This window comes from Gossypium hirsutum, chromosome A05, assembly GCF_007990345.1.
Source record: "Gossypium hirsutum isolate 1008001.06 chromosome A05, Gossypium_hirsutum_v2.1, whole genome shotgun sequence".
Taxonomy (NCBI): domain Eukaryota; kingdom Viridiplantae; phylum Streptophyta; class Magnoliopsida; order Malvales; family Malvaceae; genus Gossypium; species Gossypium hirsutum.
In genome coordinates this window covers 18,342,372-18,360,757 of record NC_053428.1, presented here as the reverse complement: position 1 = coordinate 18,360,757, position 18,386 = coordinate 18,342,372, and the positions used below count along the sequence as shown (strand labels likewise).

At 34.4% G+C, this 18,386-nt stretch overlaps 4 protein-coding genes across 7 annotated transcripts; 2 read left to right on the top strand and 2 right to left on the bottom strand.

The window, feature by feature from the left end:
- Positions 1 to 766: 766 nt before the first annotated feature.
- Positions 767 to 2,931, top strand: LOC107958227 (uncharacterized). 2 transcript variants are annotated; one of them, XM_016893919.2, is made up of 5 exons: positions 767 to 1,141; positions 1,270 to 1,381; positions 1,467 to 1,531; positions 1,621 to 2,214; positions 2,663 to 2,931. In XM_016893919.2, exons 1-5 carry the CDS (start codon positions 938 to 940, stop codon positions 2,780 to 2,782), a joined length of 1,095 nt encoding a protein of 364 aa, XP_016749408.1. In that variant the 5' UTR covers positions 767 to 937; the 3' UTR covers positions 2,783 to 2,931. The 2 variants fall into 2 exon arrangements, with proteins under 2 accessions (XP_016749408.1, XP_016749409.1); XM_016893920.2 differs by having other exon boundaries at positions 796 to 1,141; positions 2,671 to 2,931.
- Positions 2,932 to 2,961: 30 nt separating this feature from the next.
- Positions 2,962 to 5,707, bottom strand: LOC107958226 (tubulin beta-6 chain-like). The gene is given in 3 exon segments (NM_001327671.1): positions 2,962 to 3,842; positions 3,936 to 4,205; positions 5,262 to 5,707. Coding segments are annotated over 3 exon segments (1,353 nt in total). The 5' UTR covers positions 5,662 to 5,707; the 3' UTR covers positions 2,962 to 3,159.
- A 3,555-nt stretch (positions 5,708 to 9,262) lies between these two features.
- On the top strand, positions 9,263 to 13,948 carry LOC107958223 (protein PSK SIMULATOR 2). 2 transcript variants are annotated; one of them, XM_016893916.2, is made up of 13 exons: positions 9,263 to 9,508; positions 9,912 to 10,223; positions 10,618 to 10,943; positions 11,026 to 11,118; positions 11,216 to 11,306; positions 11,689 to 11,782; positions 12,027 to 12,124; positions 12,355 to 12,418; positions 12,508 to 12,611; positions 12,699 to 12,815; positions 12,953 to 13,029; positions 13,138 to 13,182; positions 13,313 to 13,948. In XM_016893916.2, exons 2-13 carry the CDS (start codon positions 9,972 to 9,974, stop codon positions 13,803 to 13,805), a joined length of 1,854 nt encoding a protein of 617 aa, XP_016749405.1. In that variant the 5' UTR covers positions 9,263 to 9,508; positions 9,912 to 9,971; the 3' UTR covers positions 13,806 to 13,948. The 2 variants fall into 2 exon arrangements, with proteins under 2 accessions (XP_016749405.1, XP_016749404.1); XM_016893915.2 differs by having other exon boundaries at positions 9,263 to 9,606.
- A 1,408-nt stretch (positions 13,949 to 15,356) lies between these two features.
- LOC107958224 (monocopper oxidase-like protein SKU5) lies at positions 15,357 to 18,383 on the bottom strand. 2 transcript variants are annotated; one of them, XM_016893917.2, is made up of 7 exons: positions 17,573 to 18,383; positions 17,365 to 17,474; positions 16,964 to 17,234; positions 16,438 to 16,895; positions 16,017 to 16,367; positions 15,854 to 15,932; positions 15,357 to 15,762 (listed from the first exon to the last, which is right to left on the bottom strand). In XM_016893917.2, exons 1-7 carry the CDS (start codon positions 17,717 to 17,719, stop codon positions 15,541 to 15,543), a joined length of 1,638 nt encoding a protein of 545 aa, XP_016749406.1. In that variant the 5' UTR covers positions 17,720 to 18,383; the 3' UTR covers positions 15,357 to 15,540. The 2 variants fall into 2 exon arrangements, with proteins under 2 accessions (XP_016749406.1, XP_040969708.1); XM_041113774.1 differs by lacking the exon at positions 17,573 to 18,383 and having other exon boundaries at positions 17,409 to 17,480.
- Positions 18,384 to 18,386: the final 3 nt, after the last annotated feature.

Below are 18,386 nucleotides of genomic sequence, written 5' to 3'. Positions count from 1 at the left end.
CAGTGCAATGTACCTTACCAGTATAATATCATCTCTAAGATTTGAATTTGAATTCTCTCGAATATTTTTGGTAGAATTAAGATTTCGTTAATGTCTGATTTATGGTCCATGAAAATTAATTCTTTCAGAGTTTTTGGTTACCCTTCCCGACAATATCATCTCCAAGATTTGAACTTAAATTCTTCTCATAAAAGTGTAATGCGTTTTACGATAGAAATGTCATTTTCAAATTTTCAGCCTTCGATTTTTTCCTGGATTATTGATTATTTCAAAAAATGTGTATATGTATTATGTTAAATTGAATTCGCCCCCCTTCTAAATAAATTTTATATATTGGTTTATAAATTAAATTTGTCTTATTGATATAGATTGAATCTTAGTTTGATTAGTATCATATTATTGTTGGTGTAAGAGGATATAAATTCGAGTACGCTAAAACACATTTATCTTCTTATTTAAGAGTTAGAAAGAGATTATGGTTAATTCTAAATAAGTGAGATTAAAAAAGCTAAAACACCAGTTATTTATATTTTTCATTTTACTAACCAATCATTATTTTTAAGCTCTTCAAATTAATTGAGTTATCATATCAAGTTACAATTATGTCGATTTTTAAACTAAAAACCGAATCAATTTAACGAAATCGATTTATTTCGGCCAGGCTTTTAGTTTTGAAAATAGCTTTGGGCCGAATTTAACCGACAAGCTGTTTATGTCGACGTAGTGTTACAAAAATAAAGAACCCAATTCAGCCCAAGAGGCTTTTACGTATTTTTGTATCAGCGGTGCAAGTTAGCTTCAGTCCGTATCTACTTTCCCTTGTCAGTCAGAAGTCGACCGTTTGAAAATCCCTCTTCTCCAACTGCAACGATTCTATTCCAACACTGAAAGTGAAACTCAATCGTCTTATACTTTTAATTCTGCTCGAATTTCAACAATGCCCACGAAAGCGCGGTCTCAAGTCTCATCGGAGCGTCAGAAATGGGATCAAATCTTTGAAGGTGTAGTTGGTATGCTTAAAACACAGCAACAACAGCTTGAAACACTTACTAAAGAAAAAAAGATCCTCGGAGATCGGATCAATACGCAATATGAACGATGGGCCTCTGATGTTCGTCTCTATGAAGATCACATATCTCAGGTAAAAAGAGTTCTGAGTTCAGGATTTTTAGGAGTTTCGATAAATTTAGGGTTTTTTAAAAATTATTTTCTTTCCTCCTTAATTGGAGGGGGTAAGATTGGGTTGTTTTGATGTCTTTCATTCTTTAGATGAGGACTGATCTGGAATCGAAAGAAATGACGCGTTTGCTTGAGGCTGCTAAAGCCGATATGATAGTAGGATTGAAGCAAAGAGAAGCTTTTCTTTGCAAGTTGAAATTAGGTATGCGTTTTGGAATTGAATTTTTCTTTTTAGTAATTGAGTATTTGTTTGACGTTTGCATTTGCTTGTCTTTGGATTGTTGCAGAGGAAACATCGGATGAATTGACTGATTTCAGAATCTGGTTTGACATCCTCTGTAAAAATTCAAATGTATGTTCCTATAAGTTTTCTTTTCCTTTTCCCCAGAGTTTATACATTTGACCATTTCTAAGCAATTTTAACCATTTCACTACATCTAGGATGTTTCTCTTAGGGACCCCAAAGGAACCAAAAAGGGAATGTTGGGAGATGAGGATATTGGTTCAAAGTCTGTTAATTTGAAGACATTGGAAGGCAATTTAAGAAGGCTAAAGCTCAAATACGAAAATCTTGCTTCAGAAAAGAGTTGTCAAATTGCTGCACTTATGGCAGAGAATAAGTTCGCATGGAACCAGCTCAACATTATGGAAACTCAGTTTACAGATAAGTTAAACAGCAAGAATTTTGAACTTGACAAAGCTAACAGGAAAATTGAGGCACTTATTTCCAGTATGGAGGAGCTGAGGTCATCAAATGCCGAAAAGGATGAAATGATCCAGATATTAAAATCCGAATTATCTCAAAAGGAGGCTGATGCAAGTAGATTTCATGAAGTTTCTAAAATGTCGAGGCAGGTAGAGTTCTTAAGGAAGCCTAGAAGTTCATCTCATACGCCTGTAATAAAACATTGTACAGCTAGGGAAGGAACTTCTGTTTTGGGAGATGAGAATGGCGGCCGCAGCAAATGCAGCATAACCATGAAGAAAGGAAGCTCCGCTCCACATGTTCATGATTCTCTGAAGGACAATGGAAGGGTAATTTTTAGTCTATCTAGCTTAAAGCCGGATTCATATGTTTTTGAGATAATTAATAATTAGTATGTTTTTGGATTGTTTAATGCACTTGATTGTTTCTGCCTTTGTCCAAAGAAAAGCATTTTTGTCCCCTTGTTTCATCGTACTATATAACAGGTACGTTGTGGCCATGAAGGAACTGCTACTATTAAGGGTCCAAAGACCTTAAATCTTCTTCATTTTTGGCCTCAAGGATCTTAAATTTCCCCAAAATAATTCCACCGAGGAAGTTATTGTTCTAGATTTAATATATTCCAAGAATTTAACACCAAGGCTATATACATTATATATGTTAGCTTGTTGGTGGAATTAACAAATTACTCTGATGCGTTAGTCACCGTAGTAAAACTAATGTTTGTTTTTAGGTAAGATCCATTCACTGACCAGATTGTATTGTCTTGTTGTTTAGGGAAGCAGAAGCTCGAAGAGGAAAAAGGATGATGAAATTCGTATTTCTGAAACTCCAAATCTATTCACTTCTACGTTTAAAGTTCCCAGATTGAGAGACTCCTCTCCCAAGTCAAGATGATCTTTCTTCTAAATCTACTCATCCATTTGTATCTTTTACCAATGATTGAAATAGTGTTTGTGATTGTGAATTTGTAAATTAGAAATAATTAACTAGGTGGTTTTGAAAGATTATAATAAAAATTGGTATCCAATTTGACCGTCCCTGTCTATTTAGCGGGTGTTTTAAACTTTTGAAAGTAAAACTGAAACTGATCGTTTCTTTATTTGAATGTCTGAAGAAAAGCAAACATCATCATAGTCGGAATACAAAGGAACGAACAGAGCAGAAAATTTAGACACACACAGATAGCCACACAGCAGTATATAACTAGGCAAAAGTTGTTGCCATTCTCTAACTTCATGCAGGTTTTCATATATGGTAATTGCCAACGCATTTTAGGTCTCATAGTTCTCATCGAGACCCTCTTCCCCCTCGTACTCTTCCTCATCTTCCACAGTTGCGTCCTGATATTGTTGATACTCTGCAACCAAGTCATTCATGTTGCTCTCTGCTTCTGTGAACTCCATCTCATCCATTCCCTCACCAGTATACCAATGCAGAAAGGCCTTGCGACGGAACATTGCTGTGAATTGCTCGCTCACCCTCCTAAACATCTCCTGGATTGACGTGGAGTTCCCTATGAAAGTAGATGACATCTTCAGACCCCTGGGTGGGATATCACAAACACTGGATTTCACATTATTGGGAATCCACTCCACGAAGTAAGATGAATTCTTGTTCTGGACATTCATCATCTGTTCATCAACCTCTTTGGTGCTCATCTTGCCTCGGAACATGGCTGACGCTGTCAGGTAGCGACCATGGCGAGGGTCAGCAGCACACATCATGTTCTTCGCATCCCACATCTGCTGAGTTAGCTCTGGGACAGTGAGAGAAACGTACTGCTGAGAACCACGAGATGTAAGTGGTGCAAAACCAACCATAAAGAAGTGAAGACGTGGGAACGGGATCAGGTTCACAGCCAACTTTCGGAGGTCAGAGTTCAGCTGTCCGGGGAACCTTAGGCAGCATGTTACACCGCTCATAGTAGCAGAAATCAAGTGGTTTAGATCTCCAACTGCAAAATTAAAAGTGCAGAGTTAGCTACACTATGTTAAATTGTATCATATTAAAGCAAACCATCGGTCAAGATAAATGTTTTATCACTTACAGCTTGGAGTAGTGAGCTTCAGGGTTCGGAAGCAAATATCATAAAGTGCCTCATTGTCAAGAACCATGCATTCATCAGCATTCTCTACCAACTGATGCACAGAAAGGGTGGCATTATAAGGCTCCACAACGGTGTCAGAGACCTTGGGTGAAGGGAAAACCGAAAATGTCATCATCATTCTGTCTGGATACTCCTCCCTGATTTTTGATATCAGGAGAGTTCCCATGCCAGAGCCTGTGCCTCCTCCGAGTGAATGGCATACCTGGAAGCCTGGTCCAGAAGTAACAATATAAGCAAGTGAGCTTCATCAGACAATTCAAGGGGAAACCAAGAAATTGCCATTATATATTTAACCAATAAGGTTTATTATTACTAAATACTAATAGTATGACGATTTGTCCTTTTCATATAGATCTGGATCTAGAGTCATGGTTTTCTCTTTCCATTTTTTAATAGGTTTATACCTAATAGTCCTCAATTTTTGGATGGTATCCGGTACTCATGCCAACGTTACAGCTTACTGTGTGATTGTTATAATTTTTAGATAGATACTGTAATTAAATTTTTTTTTGTCCATTGATACTATAATTAGATAGTTGCATGTTAGTTATCATTTTCCATGCTCCTTTACAAATCTTTTACTTTTCCTATAGGTTCATATATTAAACTATTGATAAAACCATCGTAATAATGCAAGGATTCATATATCTGCTGATGAGCTGGTGAGGGCCCCCAAGGCTCCACCTTATTCATCGAGAAGTTTATCAAGTGGTGTAAGATCTAACATTTTGTTAATTTTTGGAAAGAAGATTAGAATACGAAAAAGATTGTCGATATAAGGAAGATAAAATGAAAATATCATATAGAAAATATAGATAATCTTCTATCACATAAGGTCTATAAAGCCACCTGCTCACTGCCTCCATACCAGATAAAACGAAGCTTAATAATTGAGCAAATTGGCAGACCTTCCATGCCAGTTTCACGGTGAATTATTAATCTTAACGTTCAAGATTTTCTCGTCTTTATTGCAGTTTATTGGATAGGTAAAATGAGATTATTTCACCCTGGTATTTCCATCCCCGGAAAGAAAATGAAAAAATGAGCAGCAGAAAAGGTTTTATATCGTTATCATGAAATTGACATGGTAACTCAAATGGATAGGAGTTTCAAACTTCGAGGTGAAAAAGAATAGAGTAGAGTAATTATGTTGGAATGGATCAAAGAAAAATACCGCATTGAGAAAGTACAGATAGAATCAATTTCACGAAAACCAACGCAGATTTAGATTACGATGGAAACGTAAGTAGGGAAAACAACATATACCTTGCAGGCAATCACAATTCTCGGCCTCTTTACGAACAACATCAAGAACAGCATCAATCAACTCAGCTCCTTCAGTGTAATGACCTTTGGCCCAGTTGTTTCCGGCACCGGATTGTCCAAACACGAAATTATCAGGTCTAAAGATCTGGCCAATGGGACCGGATCTGATACTATCCATGGTACCGGGTTCAAGATCCATGAGTACCGCACGAGGGACGTACCTTCCACCGGAAGCCTCGTTGTAATACACATCGATCCGCTCCAATTGAATATCGGATGATCCATCTCCACTGTACTTTCCGGTAGGATCAACACCGTGCTCGTCGCAGATCACTTCCCAAAACTTGGATCCGATTTGGTTCCCGCATTGGCCTCCTTGCACGTGAAGGATTTCCCTCATTGTTATTTCGTCGAAAATGAAACGAAAAGAAAAAGGCAAAGAGGTTTAAGGGTTTTCTTAAATCTTGTTTGGAGTGGAGAGAAGGAAATGAAAGGAGTATTTATTGTGGGGAAGATGTTAAAGAAGGAAAATGCGAATAATAATAATAATTAATAGAGTGGCATGATATTTTTGAAGGATTGTCTGTTTGTCTGTTCTGTCATGAGAAGGACAACTGCGAACCAGAGTTAACAACTAACCGCCCATACGAAGCAATTGAAAGCGTAAAAGAGTGAGTCAATCGAGCGTGGTGAGGCGCCATTTTACCAATTTGTTTTTCAATTGAGCTTGTATTTAGGAATTTCTGTTCTTATTTTTAGTTTTTACCCGCCATGTTCGTGACCCTGAGTTGGATAATTGTGGTCCGGTTATTGGCTTATTGCTTAGGTTTACTATTTTGTTGTTTTTCGATGAAGTGTATAATTCCGTTCTAACCTAATAAAATTGATTCAAGATTTAATTAATTTTTTTATAATTTTTTTAATTAATTTCGACTAACCGTTTAACTAACAAAATTGTCTAATTTGTAATTGTAGGAAATAAAAACTCCTGATCTTTCTCTCTTCCTAATCCTGATTAGTTTGAAGGGCTGCAAATTAGATTGCAAATGGCACTTTGGACAATAGGTCTGCGGCCTCCGGATTGCTTGATTGGCCCAATTTTCTAGCGAATCAGCTAATATACATTACTGTTAGCGTAATATTGAGTCAAACTCCTTAACTTTTAGGCCCTTTATAGAATATCAGGTAGACCATTGGAAACTAGAACCTAACTTTAAGGAGATTCTTATCTTGAAACCCTTTTTTTTTTAAGTAAAATCTAGTTAAATTGGATCTATCGGTTGGACCGGGAACCAATTAAGGTATTGGTTTAAAGAAAATTATTAGGTTGGGCTGATCGGAGAACCAACACTTATCGGTTGAATCGGGAAAAAAAATTGATTAAATTATTTTTGTTTTTAATTTTTTTAATTATTTATTTAATTGAAATGGTGTTCAACCACCATCCGGTTCTGAAAACCTTAACAAAAATATTAGGTTTGAAAAATAAATTTGAGTAAAAAAAGTTAAATCCATTTAAAATATAGGTCATGCTTGAACTCTTAAACCCGACTCAACCTATTTTCAATTTTTATGTTATGTGATGTTACGTTATTTTTTATTTTATTTTATATGTTATGTAATCTATGTCATATGAAAATTAATAAATATTAAAATATGTTAAATTGTGCATGTTTAAATTTAATAAAAGAAAAAATAGTATATAACGATAGCAAAATAAATATAAAAGCAATCAAGTTTTTTAATAAATATGAGCCTAAATAGACTTAGGTTGATCAATTAGAAATATGAGTGGACTTGGGTAATTTTTGAAGTCCATATCTCGAGTTGAGTTGTGATTAAACAATTATACATGATATTAATACCATTCATAGGCTTGACAAATACTTAGTTCAATCTAGTTACACCTGGCCTATTAACCCCTCTAATTAAATATCTCTATCCAATTCAAACAACATATAATTAACAAAAATAATTTTGCTAACAAAGCAAGGTAAGATTGAAGTCTTCAAAAACATGATTTGTCTTGTTTGAGTCCTTTCGTAAATATTAAGTGATAACCTTATTAGATCATATTTTGATTTTCAACCCAATTGTGCTTTACATTTATGGTATGATGCAATTATATACATAAAATTTGTTTTTTTTTCACAAACCACTAAGTTTGTTATCAACATAGTACTATCTTACATATACAATTGATTATTTTTAGGGTAAACTATATTAATAGTCACTCAACTATTACTATTTTTTTCAATCACATGATTATGAAAAGTTACAAAAATGTCACCAAACTATTAGTAAATTATTTTTTTGCTCACTTAACTATGAAAAGTTACAAATGGTCATCCAACTATTCAATTTTCTCTTTTTGGTCACCAGTTGGTTAATGGTGATAACTTTTAAAATTGACATAATAGCAACTTTAACCCCCCACATTTATAAACTATATGAATTTAGTCTTGAATCTAAAAGAAAGACCTTCAACATTTATAAATGATACCAATTAGGTCTATTTTTTTTGTAGTTTTACTTTCTTTCTTTTTTGTGACGTTGAGGATTTATTTTAAAAGAATGAGAGAATATGTTTTTTTTTGTATATTTTTAATTAAATTTAGTTGATAAATTTATTTTTTTAGCTTTTTAGGTGAAAAGGGTCACAAAGAAAAATAAAAATACAAAAAAAATTAAATTACACAATGAGTAGATGTTTAGGGTTAGATTTTTTAGAATCAAGGCTAAACTGATAAAATATAAATGTTGAAGATTAAAGTTGCTGCTATTTCGATAATTTTAAAAGTTGTTAGCTTTCGAGATAGTAACAAAAAAGAAGATAAAATTGAATAGTTCGATGACCATTTTATAAATTTTCATAGTCAATTGACCAAAAAAAAAATACTAATAGTTGAATAACTATTAGTTTAATTTACTCTTGTTTTTATCCTACATAAAAGTAAATACATATAATTATATACAATAAAATTAAAATAATCACAATAGAGAACACAAATTTAAATACTAAAGAAAATGTTGTTAAGAAGACATACGTAAATTCTCAAAAAAAAATTAATATAATAAAATCGACATAAATGAAACTTTAATTATATACAATAAAATTAAAATAAAATTTTATATATAATTAAGAAAATCCATCAAGTGTCAAGTTTCGATCAAAGTCAAAATCTCAAGTCAACGGGGGAATCATTTAAAAAAATCTCGATATGAAAATCCCCAATGGTGGTAAAGCTGTGACGGCAGCGTCGGCGCCTACAACAACCAATAAGAAACTCACACGCGGGTTTCATTGTTTATAACAACCTTTACTTTCAACCCCCAGATGGCAACAATTCGTTCCTCCTCCTCTTAATACTTTTCCTGTCCCTTTGTAGTTGATTTATCCAACTATCGCCATTGACTAGTCTTTCTTCTGTCTTTTAAGTAATCTTCAAAATGTTGGGTAGGAGAGTCAGGAATATAATATATGAAATGGAGCCTGTGCTACTACTTTTATATTCAAACAACATTTCATTTCTTTAGTTTTGCATTTCCTAAAGGATTATAAGTGAGGATATTTTGTGAAATTTTGAAACTGCCTTTTTTTTTTCGAACTTTTAATATTTTTTATTGAAATAAAATGACTCGTTAACATACTTTCTCTAACTCAGTTAACAGCTTTCCTAATTTGACCTGATTGATCATTTTCTTTGACGTGATCCCTATGATTCCATCTTTAAGATAAAAACGAAAGTAATTTCAATTAAACATTTTAAAATCAATGGCCTTGATATCTAGTAGTACTGAATTTTTTTTAAGCAACAAAGATATAATAATCTCTAATGATCTTAAATGTAACCAAAAAAAAAAATCAGTATTATCTACTACTTTTTTTTTAAAAAAAGAAAAATTGAAAAGGGCAAAGAAATAAACGAGGGAATATAATTTAGGATTTGATTTATTTTAAATACGAGAGAGAGGGAGGGGCAAATCAGAGAATGTGAGGGAACCAAAGAAATCAAAGCCCAGACGGGTGGGTCGCTTCCATGCTTTCGAAGGCTGCATGTTTCATACTAAAAGTCTAATTCCAAAATTCAATTCTCAGTCAAACTACAAATCTCCTGGAAACACCACCACATTTCCATCCCTTGCCTTTGAAACTTATTTACGCGTCTTTTCCATCTTAAGGGAAAATATCGCCTTGATTCTGTGGAGTTTCGTGTCAATCAAGAGCAAATCTTTTTCAGTCTCCTGTATAACCCTGACTCTATCTATGTCTTCTTCATTTTACTATACCAACTTTTTTCTTTGGTTTTTCTTCCATCTTCTGCAGTTCCTCTCTGTTTAGGAGGTTTGTTATTATTGGTTTGGAAACTGTTCCATATCATCCTTGATTTGATTGTAGAATCATCTAGTGGAAACGTTTTTTTTTTCTCCCGTGTGCTGTTTTTTTTATTGATTTTTGAAGTTTGATTAGAAAAAACCAAAGATTCTTTGGTTTTATCTAATTTTTAATATGGTTTTAGCTTTTGTCAGGCTTTTATACAGAAAATCTTTGATTGCAAATTTCCTTCTTTTTTATTTTATTTTGTATTCAGAGATTCATCACTAACAAACATAGCCTGGATTAAGGATGATTCTGTTTTTTTTTTCCAGTCAAATTCTCTGTGAGATATAGATTGGGGTATTGAGATAAAACTAAGTGCTTGAAGAATAATGGGAGGTGTTTGTTCTTCTGGAACAAAGGAGCTGAATACAAAGCTTGAACAAAAGACCACAACAGGATTTTCAGGGAAGCTCAAGTCCAAAAGGAGCTTTGGTAAGCAAAAAGGAAATTCAGATTCACATTCCAATGCCAACGGCAGTGGTTCCGACAAAGCGCGACAGTGGGACGATTCTGGCGACTTGGGATTACAAATTTCCCGGGAATTGAAGTCATCGACACCCGCCAGGATTGCATTTTCCAAGGTATTGCTTGCTTTACCCATATCGTTTCTAGTTGTAATGAGCTTTCAAGGTCGGAAATGTATGGACTGCAACGATTTAAATATTGACCGAAAGAGCAGCTAATCGGCAAAGAAACAATGTTGATGATACAGTGTCCAAATTCATGTGTATCCATGGAACATAAATTTTCCTTTGTTGCAGCACATAAGATGGTATCAGCTAGAATCTTGTGCTGGCCAACTGAATTGCCAGATAAACTAAAGTTTCAATTATATTGGGCTTTTCTATAAGAATGCTTTTTTTTAGAAGAACAATGGCATGAATTAAAATGCCGAGATCAATTTATGTAGGGAAAGTGGCTTCTATGCCATTAACATTGCAATTTCTTACTTCATGTTTATTTTTCTTTTTGTAGGGTTCCCAGAGGAACTCATATCTTGGAAAAGCCGGCATTGTTGGATTAGAAAAGGCAGTCGACGTTCTAGATACAGTTGGAAGTAGCATGTCAAATTTTAATGCCGGAAGTGGCTTTGTTACGGGCTTGGCTTCAAGAGGGCATAGAGTATCTATATTGGCATTCGAAGTGGCTAACACAATAGCTAAAGGAGCAAGTTTATTGCAGTCACTTTCAGAAGAAAACATTCAGTTCCTGAAAAAGGAGGTCCTACAATCAGAAGGGGTGCAAAAGCTAGTTTCTACAAACATGAATGAGCTGCAAAGTATTGCAGCAGCTGACAAGAGGTGGGTTACTTCTTTTTTCTCGATATGTTAGTTCTTGCACTTTGGTCTCTTTTCATAACACTCAATCGTTTGGGAATTCTAGGGATGAATTGGATATTTTTTCGCGGGAAGTAATAAGGTTCGGAGATCTATGTAAAGATCCACAATGGCACAACCTCGGCCGATTCTTTTCAAAGTAAGATAGTTTCTTTTGGTAGCATTACTTCAGCTTGCAATGCTCTGATGTTTACTGACAGAGAAATATATCTCTTGCTACTGTCATTATCTGTCAGACTGGATGTAGACAATTCACTTCATAAACAAGCTAGAGCTGATGCAGAGCAGACAATGCAAGAACTAACTTCTCTTGCTCAATATACCTCTGTAAGTTTATCCTCCTTTAATTGTTAGCTTTGCCTCTCTACCTTTTATGTTTTTCCTATTCCATGCATTAGGAATTTTAGATGCTTTCGTGTCTTATATGAATGGTTTGGAGTGCCGTGATATATTCTACATGAAAGAATGTTTAACTTTCTTGTTTGCAATAAAGCTTTGCCACGTAAATGGGACCTTGAGTATCTCATTTTTAGGAATCCTGTCTGATACCTTTGAGATATTATCCTGCATCGTGTATTATGTTAAAGCTGTGATATCAGAGTTGTTCATCTATGGGAATGATTTATAGCTGTATATTGGTTTCTGGTTTTGAAAATTTCTTATTACGTGAATTGTCCACCGAGAATTTAACGTATAATTACATATGTAGGAATTGTACCACGAATTGAATGATCTGGGCAGATTTGAACTAGAGGTTAAGCGAAAGCTGGAAGAAGCGGAGTCCTTAAATCTCCCTAAAAGAGGTTAGGCTTAGACAATCGGTTTCTCTTTCCAGAGCTTTCATTTATGTATGCAGAAATTTGAACCATTTCCAATTTTGTTTCAACATTTGTACACCATCCAAATGATTTAAATATGCTAACTTCGGAGTGGTCGAATTTCTCTTGTTAACAGCTTCCTATTATTTCTGTGTTTCTGATATTAGCCAGGGAGCTGCTAACCTGGATTGCAGTTATTGTATTAACAGCTCATTCTGTTGAATTGTAGGACAAGGTCTCATGATTTTACAAAGTGAGTTAAAACAACAAAGAAAGCTTGTCAAGAGTTTGAAAAAGAAATCACTTTGGTCTAGAACCTTGGAAGAGGTATATAACTATGAGTTGAACTGATATTTTCAGAGGTGTTCTCAGTGGAAACCTTAAATATTCTGTTGTTCATGACTGTTATGTTTGATTCACTACTGCCTTTTTTTCAATTTTAATTATGTCTGATTTTTATATGACTGTTAACACTCACTCGCAATGGTCTGAAATGCTATGGAATCTATTTTGCTTTTTGGATTATGCATTATGAAATAAATTTTGTTTTGTTGCAGGTGGTAGAGAAGTTTGTGGATATTGTTACTTATATGCATCAAGCAATCTCTGACGCCTTTGGAGGTAATCATATAGACCCGACTACTATCAAAGCATTAGTGAGGGCTATGTCAGTTGACAACGTTAACAACAAAATTTTCGACATGTTACAGAACCGGCATCAGTTACAAAGGAGACTACTGAAAATCCTCAAAGTTTAGGTGTTGCTGGACTTGCACTACACTATGCTAATGTAATTCATCAGATTGATAACATTGTAAGTCCTTGTCCATTTCCTCATTTCTGCTTTATTATTTGCACACTTAAATGTCGCATTTGTTTAAATTGGATTTATATGTTATAGGCAGCTCGCCCAGCCTACCTTCCACCTAATATCAGGGACACATTATACCGTGGGTTGCCACCCAGTGTTAAGATATCTTTAAGGTCCAGGTTACAGTCCACTGACACCAAGGAAGAGGTATTATTTAAACAGACTTTGATTTTCATTTCTTTAATTCATTTCTTTTTTCCTTTCCAGCATCATTTGACTTGAGGTTATTTGTTACCCTAAGTTCCTGATTAACATTATTCTGGATTCCTTGCTTTTTCCTGCAGCGCTCAATTTCACAGGTTAAGGATGAGATGGAAAAGACACTACAGTGGCTTGTTCCGGTTGCCACAAACACAACCAAGTATGCTAAAACTAACATGCTTGCAAAAACTTATTCTGTCTTATTGATGTCATTTCCTAAGTAATGTTTGTTTCCATGTTTTCCTTTTGCTGTAATTTATTGCAACAGAGCACATCAAGGTTTTGGATGGGTTGGAGAATGGGCAAACACTGGGTTAGTCAAGGCTTCTCTTTATCATCTCTATGTGCACATGGTCATATGCAGTGCAATGTAAAAGTTCATTGAATCACTGGTATTACATCATAAATATGAGATTTCCTGGTTGTTTGTTCTTTTTCCACAGCATTGAATTTGGGAAAGGTGGAGCCGCAAATATTACCCTGACCCGCCTTCAGACACTTCATCATGCAAATAAACAGAAGACAGATGCATACATCCTTGACGTGGTGACATGGCTCCATCATCTGACCAGCTTAGCAAAACAAAGAGATGAGAGCTTCAAGCCAAAGCCAGTTCGGTCTCCGACTTATAAAGGCTTTGTTTTTCACTCTAAGATGCAGCGGTTTCTTTCCCTCAAAGATGGTAGTAAAGTCCAGAGGATTGAACTTTGTGAAGAAGAAAGAAACTTATTAAACAAGGTGACTGCAAGGAGATTGGTTCCGGGTATTAGCAAAAGCCAAGAACTTCCTTTAGGCAAAAGCAAAGGGATCAAAGTTTGGGCATTAAGCAGGAGTACTGGGAACTCTCCTGATAGGAGTTTTAGGACAAGAAATCTTTTGAAGCATTCCCATTCAAATATATTGGATGTTATGGACGGTTTAGATCTAGCAACTTGAGAGTGGCATTAAAAACTTTTCACCCTAGCTTCTTGTCATAAACTCTTACTTATTCTATTGTATAGATTGTCATTTTCCTTGTGAGTTTTGTTTTAGATGTATATAATAAGTAATAAATTTCAAAAAGTACATTTGCTCCTGTATCCATAACTTGATACACGAAAGGTTCAGGACATTATCATATGAAAAAGTGAAATAGTTTACAACTTTTGAATTGGTTAGGCTTAGTGATACATTAATTTACTATTTTTATATTTAACTTATTAAAATAAGAAAAAAAAATTCACACGTAAATGTTAAAAGTCAATGAAATAAAGTTAGATGTGAGTTGTAATAATTAATGTGTAATTAAATATGTAAGATTTGATTTTTTGTATTGTTAATTCTTGAGAAGAAGATAAGAAGAAACTAATGGTAAAGATAAAGAAGCCGGTTTACTTGTCATAGAATGATAACCAAAATAATAAATAAATAAATAAAGAAAAAAAGAAAGATTCACCATTGACTTGGTTAAAGAAAGAAGCTCCTTTCATCCTCATGCTAGGGTATAACAAGTATTAATGATTAGACATTTGTTTAATAATAGTGAGGTCCAATCATGCTTGGTGTAAAGATTGACCATTGACTTGGCAAATGAATTGTTTGATTCACTAGTGATTACATAAATCTGATGAAAAATATTGTGTCTTGGGCTGGATGATCAGGTAAAAAGTGTAGTGATTTTTTTATTATATAATTTTGTTAACTTTTGATTAATTTTAATAGCATTTGATATAAATTTAATAATTTTTAATATAACATCAAATATTCTTTCAAATAGATAATAAGTAGTTAAGACAATCAAATTATTATAGATTTTAATAACCTTTAAAATTTGAAAGAAAAGAAAACAATGTCGGCCTATGATCAATGACTTAAGTGGTGGCCGGTGCTCGAATTTAAACTTTAAATTGAGAGTGATGAAATAAAATAAGAAAACGAAAAGAGATAAATGAATATACATATATATAAATATAATAAGAAGTGGCATTTTTGCCATGTTGAAGAAAATGAACACCACCTGCCTGCTGTCTTTTAACAAAAGCTATAATGATTTTGTATAATAATTATTTTACTCTCTAATTTTATAAAAAATTTATTTTAATCATTTATTTAAGTTTTTTTGTTTTTTACTTTTGAATTTATATTTTTTTAAATCACTCAAAATGGATGGCTGAAATAATTTGTTAACTCTACTGATGTGACATATATATGGATGACATGTTAAGATTTAATTAAAATTTAGAAATATTAAAAAAAATATTTATTTTATAAATTTTAATGATTTTTCCATTCATTTTAAGATGATTTGACAAAAATACATTTAGTTAAAAAAACAAAAAATTAAATAGAAGACTAAAATGATTTTTTATATCAATTTAAGAATTTTATCATGTGGCTAATGAAAATGGTGAAATGTACCAAGCACCTAACACCGAAATAATAATGATATGCTTCCTTTCAAAAAATAATAATATTAATGATGTGCAAATTAAAAAGTGGAGGTTATAATTTTAGATGGAGCAAATAGAATTTGTTACTTTTTGGATTGAAATTGAGAGCAACTCGAAAAAGTAAAACACTATTTTTGAGCAAATAATAATGGAGGACTGAAGTTGCGGAAAGCTAAAAGTACAGGGACTATTTGTACAATTATGATATTGAACCAATATAAACTAGTGAATTCCAGAAAACTTCATAGGTCAGCAGCTCTTCCACATTTGATGACATTATCAGGGATGGGAGCTTCATCCCTTGCAGAAATGTCTGATTGCTCATCCAACCAATTCCAAACACCTTTAACTCTTATGTAAAGCTCTTGCCCTAGATACCAGTTCTCTGCATTCTGAGACCTCAGATTCCACGTCCCTATGTTGTCCAATTCCATCAATATCGCTGTCCATGACAACGGATAAACCTGCTCGTTCACAATTAACTTTCATCAATCAAAACACACGTACAAGTTTATGAAACATACATCAACTTAATGTTTTTATCGGACACAAAACCTGAACTGTTGATCGAGAAACAGCATCAACAATGTTATATCCTGCTTTCTTGCTTTCATCCCACAAGCCCCATCCCATTCTGCAAATAGTAGGATTACATCAGTTTCATTAGATTTGCCGATGATTTAGCCAACACTGAGACATGAAAAAGGACCGGTTTTACCCAACGACAAAAAAGTTGTAGCCATCAATGTGCCACGATTGCACTTCTAGCAAAGGATTCTGGAATACAATATGGAAGAAGTCACGGTAAAAGGCATCGACAATGGAAGTGGCTGAAGATGGAAGCGCAGCAGCAGCAGCATACTTGGATTCTTCATTGAGCTGGAAGTAGTCTAGTAGCTTTAATGGTGTATCAGAATGCATAAACGATATTCCATTTATCGTAAATCTTCGTTTCGATCCAATGACCATCACATTATTTTCAAGAATAAGCGTTCGAGTGATAGGGATGGTGCCATAGTGATAGGAGCCTTGTGGATTTGGCCTAGCAGCTGATGCTATTAAATCCCACCTATTGAAATAAAAATAAGTCAGAATCAACGATTTGGCCAGTTTTTGGGAGCAAAGCCCGTGTGGTTTACCTCATGGAACGAGCCTGCTCGATCGAGAAATTGTAATTGGACAGGCCTGGTCCTAAAGGAAGAGGACCGACAGGGTCTCCAGCAGAATCTGGATAATGAATGACACCGATGCCGGAATGTTCGAGAATAGTAAAGCGAGAACTTGCAACCATGTAGTAAGACTTGCCATTGGCCTGGTTCTTTGCTGTTACCAATACAGAGTAAGACTGCCCAACATGGATGTCCAGGCTATCATAGTATTGCTGAATCAAGTAAGAACCTTCAGTTTCCACCAACAACATTGGATGGCCCTCGATTCTGAAATTCAAGGATGTCTTCAAGCCTACATTTGAAATTCTTAGCCTGTATGTGGCACTTGGTTCGAACTCAAATCTTGCTTGATTAGGCCCTAGTCCATTGATGAGAATCCCATCAGGATGGGGCAAAAAGACACCATTTTCCAGTGATGCTCTCAGGTCCTGCAAAAGGTCACAGATTCAACAACTCTCTGGAATGAAAAAAAGGGGACCAATTCAATTTAGCATACCCTATAGTCGGCATTGAACCAATCACCAATCAGCACTGCATAGTCTTTGTATGGTTGTGGGAATGGAATGGGAATGATAGGGAGATTATTCAAATGAATGGCACCATACCCACCAGCAGCTTTGTGTAGGAGAAGTGAAGGAAAATAAAAGAAACTTCCTATCTGATCCTTAAGCTGAAAGCTGTACGTCCAGTTTTGGCCTGGCAGTATAGGGCAATTCGTCTCTTGCACACCATCTTGCCATGAATTTTTTCTCATTTGAACCCCATTCCTATAATAAAATAAAAAAACTCATTCCACCACAAATTATATTCAAAGATCAAGTAGTTACTAAACATCAATGTTTCTAAGGGGAAAAAATAGAAAGACTTTGATCCTGATTTTCCACTTTCTAAACTAACCATGTCATGAGAAAGGGCTCTCTCAAGTTATTATGAATACTAACATTCACAACGTCATTTGTTGATGCATACAACACTGGCCCTGGGAACATACCATTGATCACAATCACCTAATTGTAACAAAAACAACAACAACATTATAACCAGAATCAAATAGATACTAAAAACTACAACCAGAACTTCTAAGACAATGGAGAAAAAAAAGAACCTGTTTATCAACGCCAAGAGGGGCGAGTTGAGAGTAAGAAACAGTCCAATCATAGAAAAGTTGTGACCAGCCTCTATAAAATAACACCAGTAAAAAACAAGTGCAAAGGCAAAGCTCTGACGATGTTAACAGCCTGATGGGGTTCATTGGTTGGAGGTTATAGCTGATCACAAACAAAGCAACCCTAGGCTAGATTGGATAAAGGAGAAGATTTCTAGTTTGGGTTTGATGCGCTTTTTTTGGCAGCAATTCCATCAAGCAATGGGATACATTGATTCAAACACTCGAGTGATATAGGGATGAAGTGAGAGAATGATGGAAAAAGGTGTCTTACTTCTGAAATTTGAACTGTTATGCATATCTTTACTGGTTTAAATTAAAATTCACTCTATCCTTGTTAATATGTTATCATTTCAGTTGTAAAATTTAACATGATAAAACGGTATTAGTTGGTGGATTTAGAAGTTAAACAAGTGAATCATAGGTGACCTAAACTTTGTAATGGTTAATGGGTAAGCCTAGCCATATAACTCAAAGTGCAATTCTTTTTTCTTTACATTTATTCAATTTATAATAGAAAATGAATTCCTAAAAAATAAATAAGGAAAAGAAGTTTTATTTATGACAATGGGATGAATGGATAAAAAATAATATAAAAAAACCTCAAAATTTTAAAATTTTACATGATAAAACAACATTAGCCGGTGGTTTTAGAAGTTAAACAAGTGAACCATAGGTGACCTAAACTTAATAGTGGTTAATGGGTAAGCCTAGCTATATTAGTCAAGAAAGGGGCATGAAAAGGATAAAATCA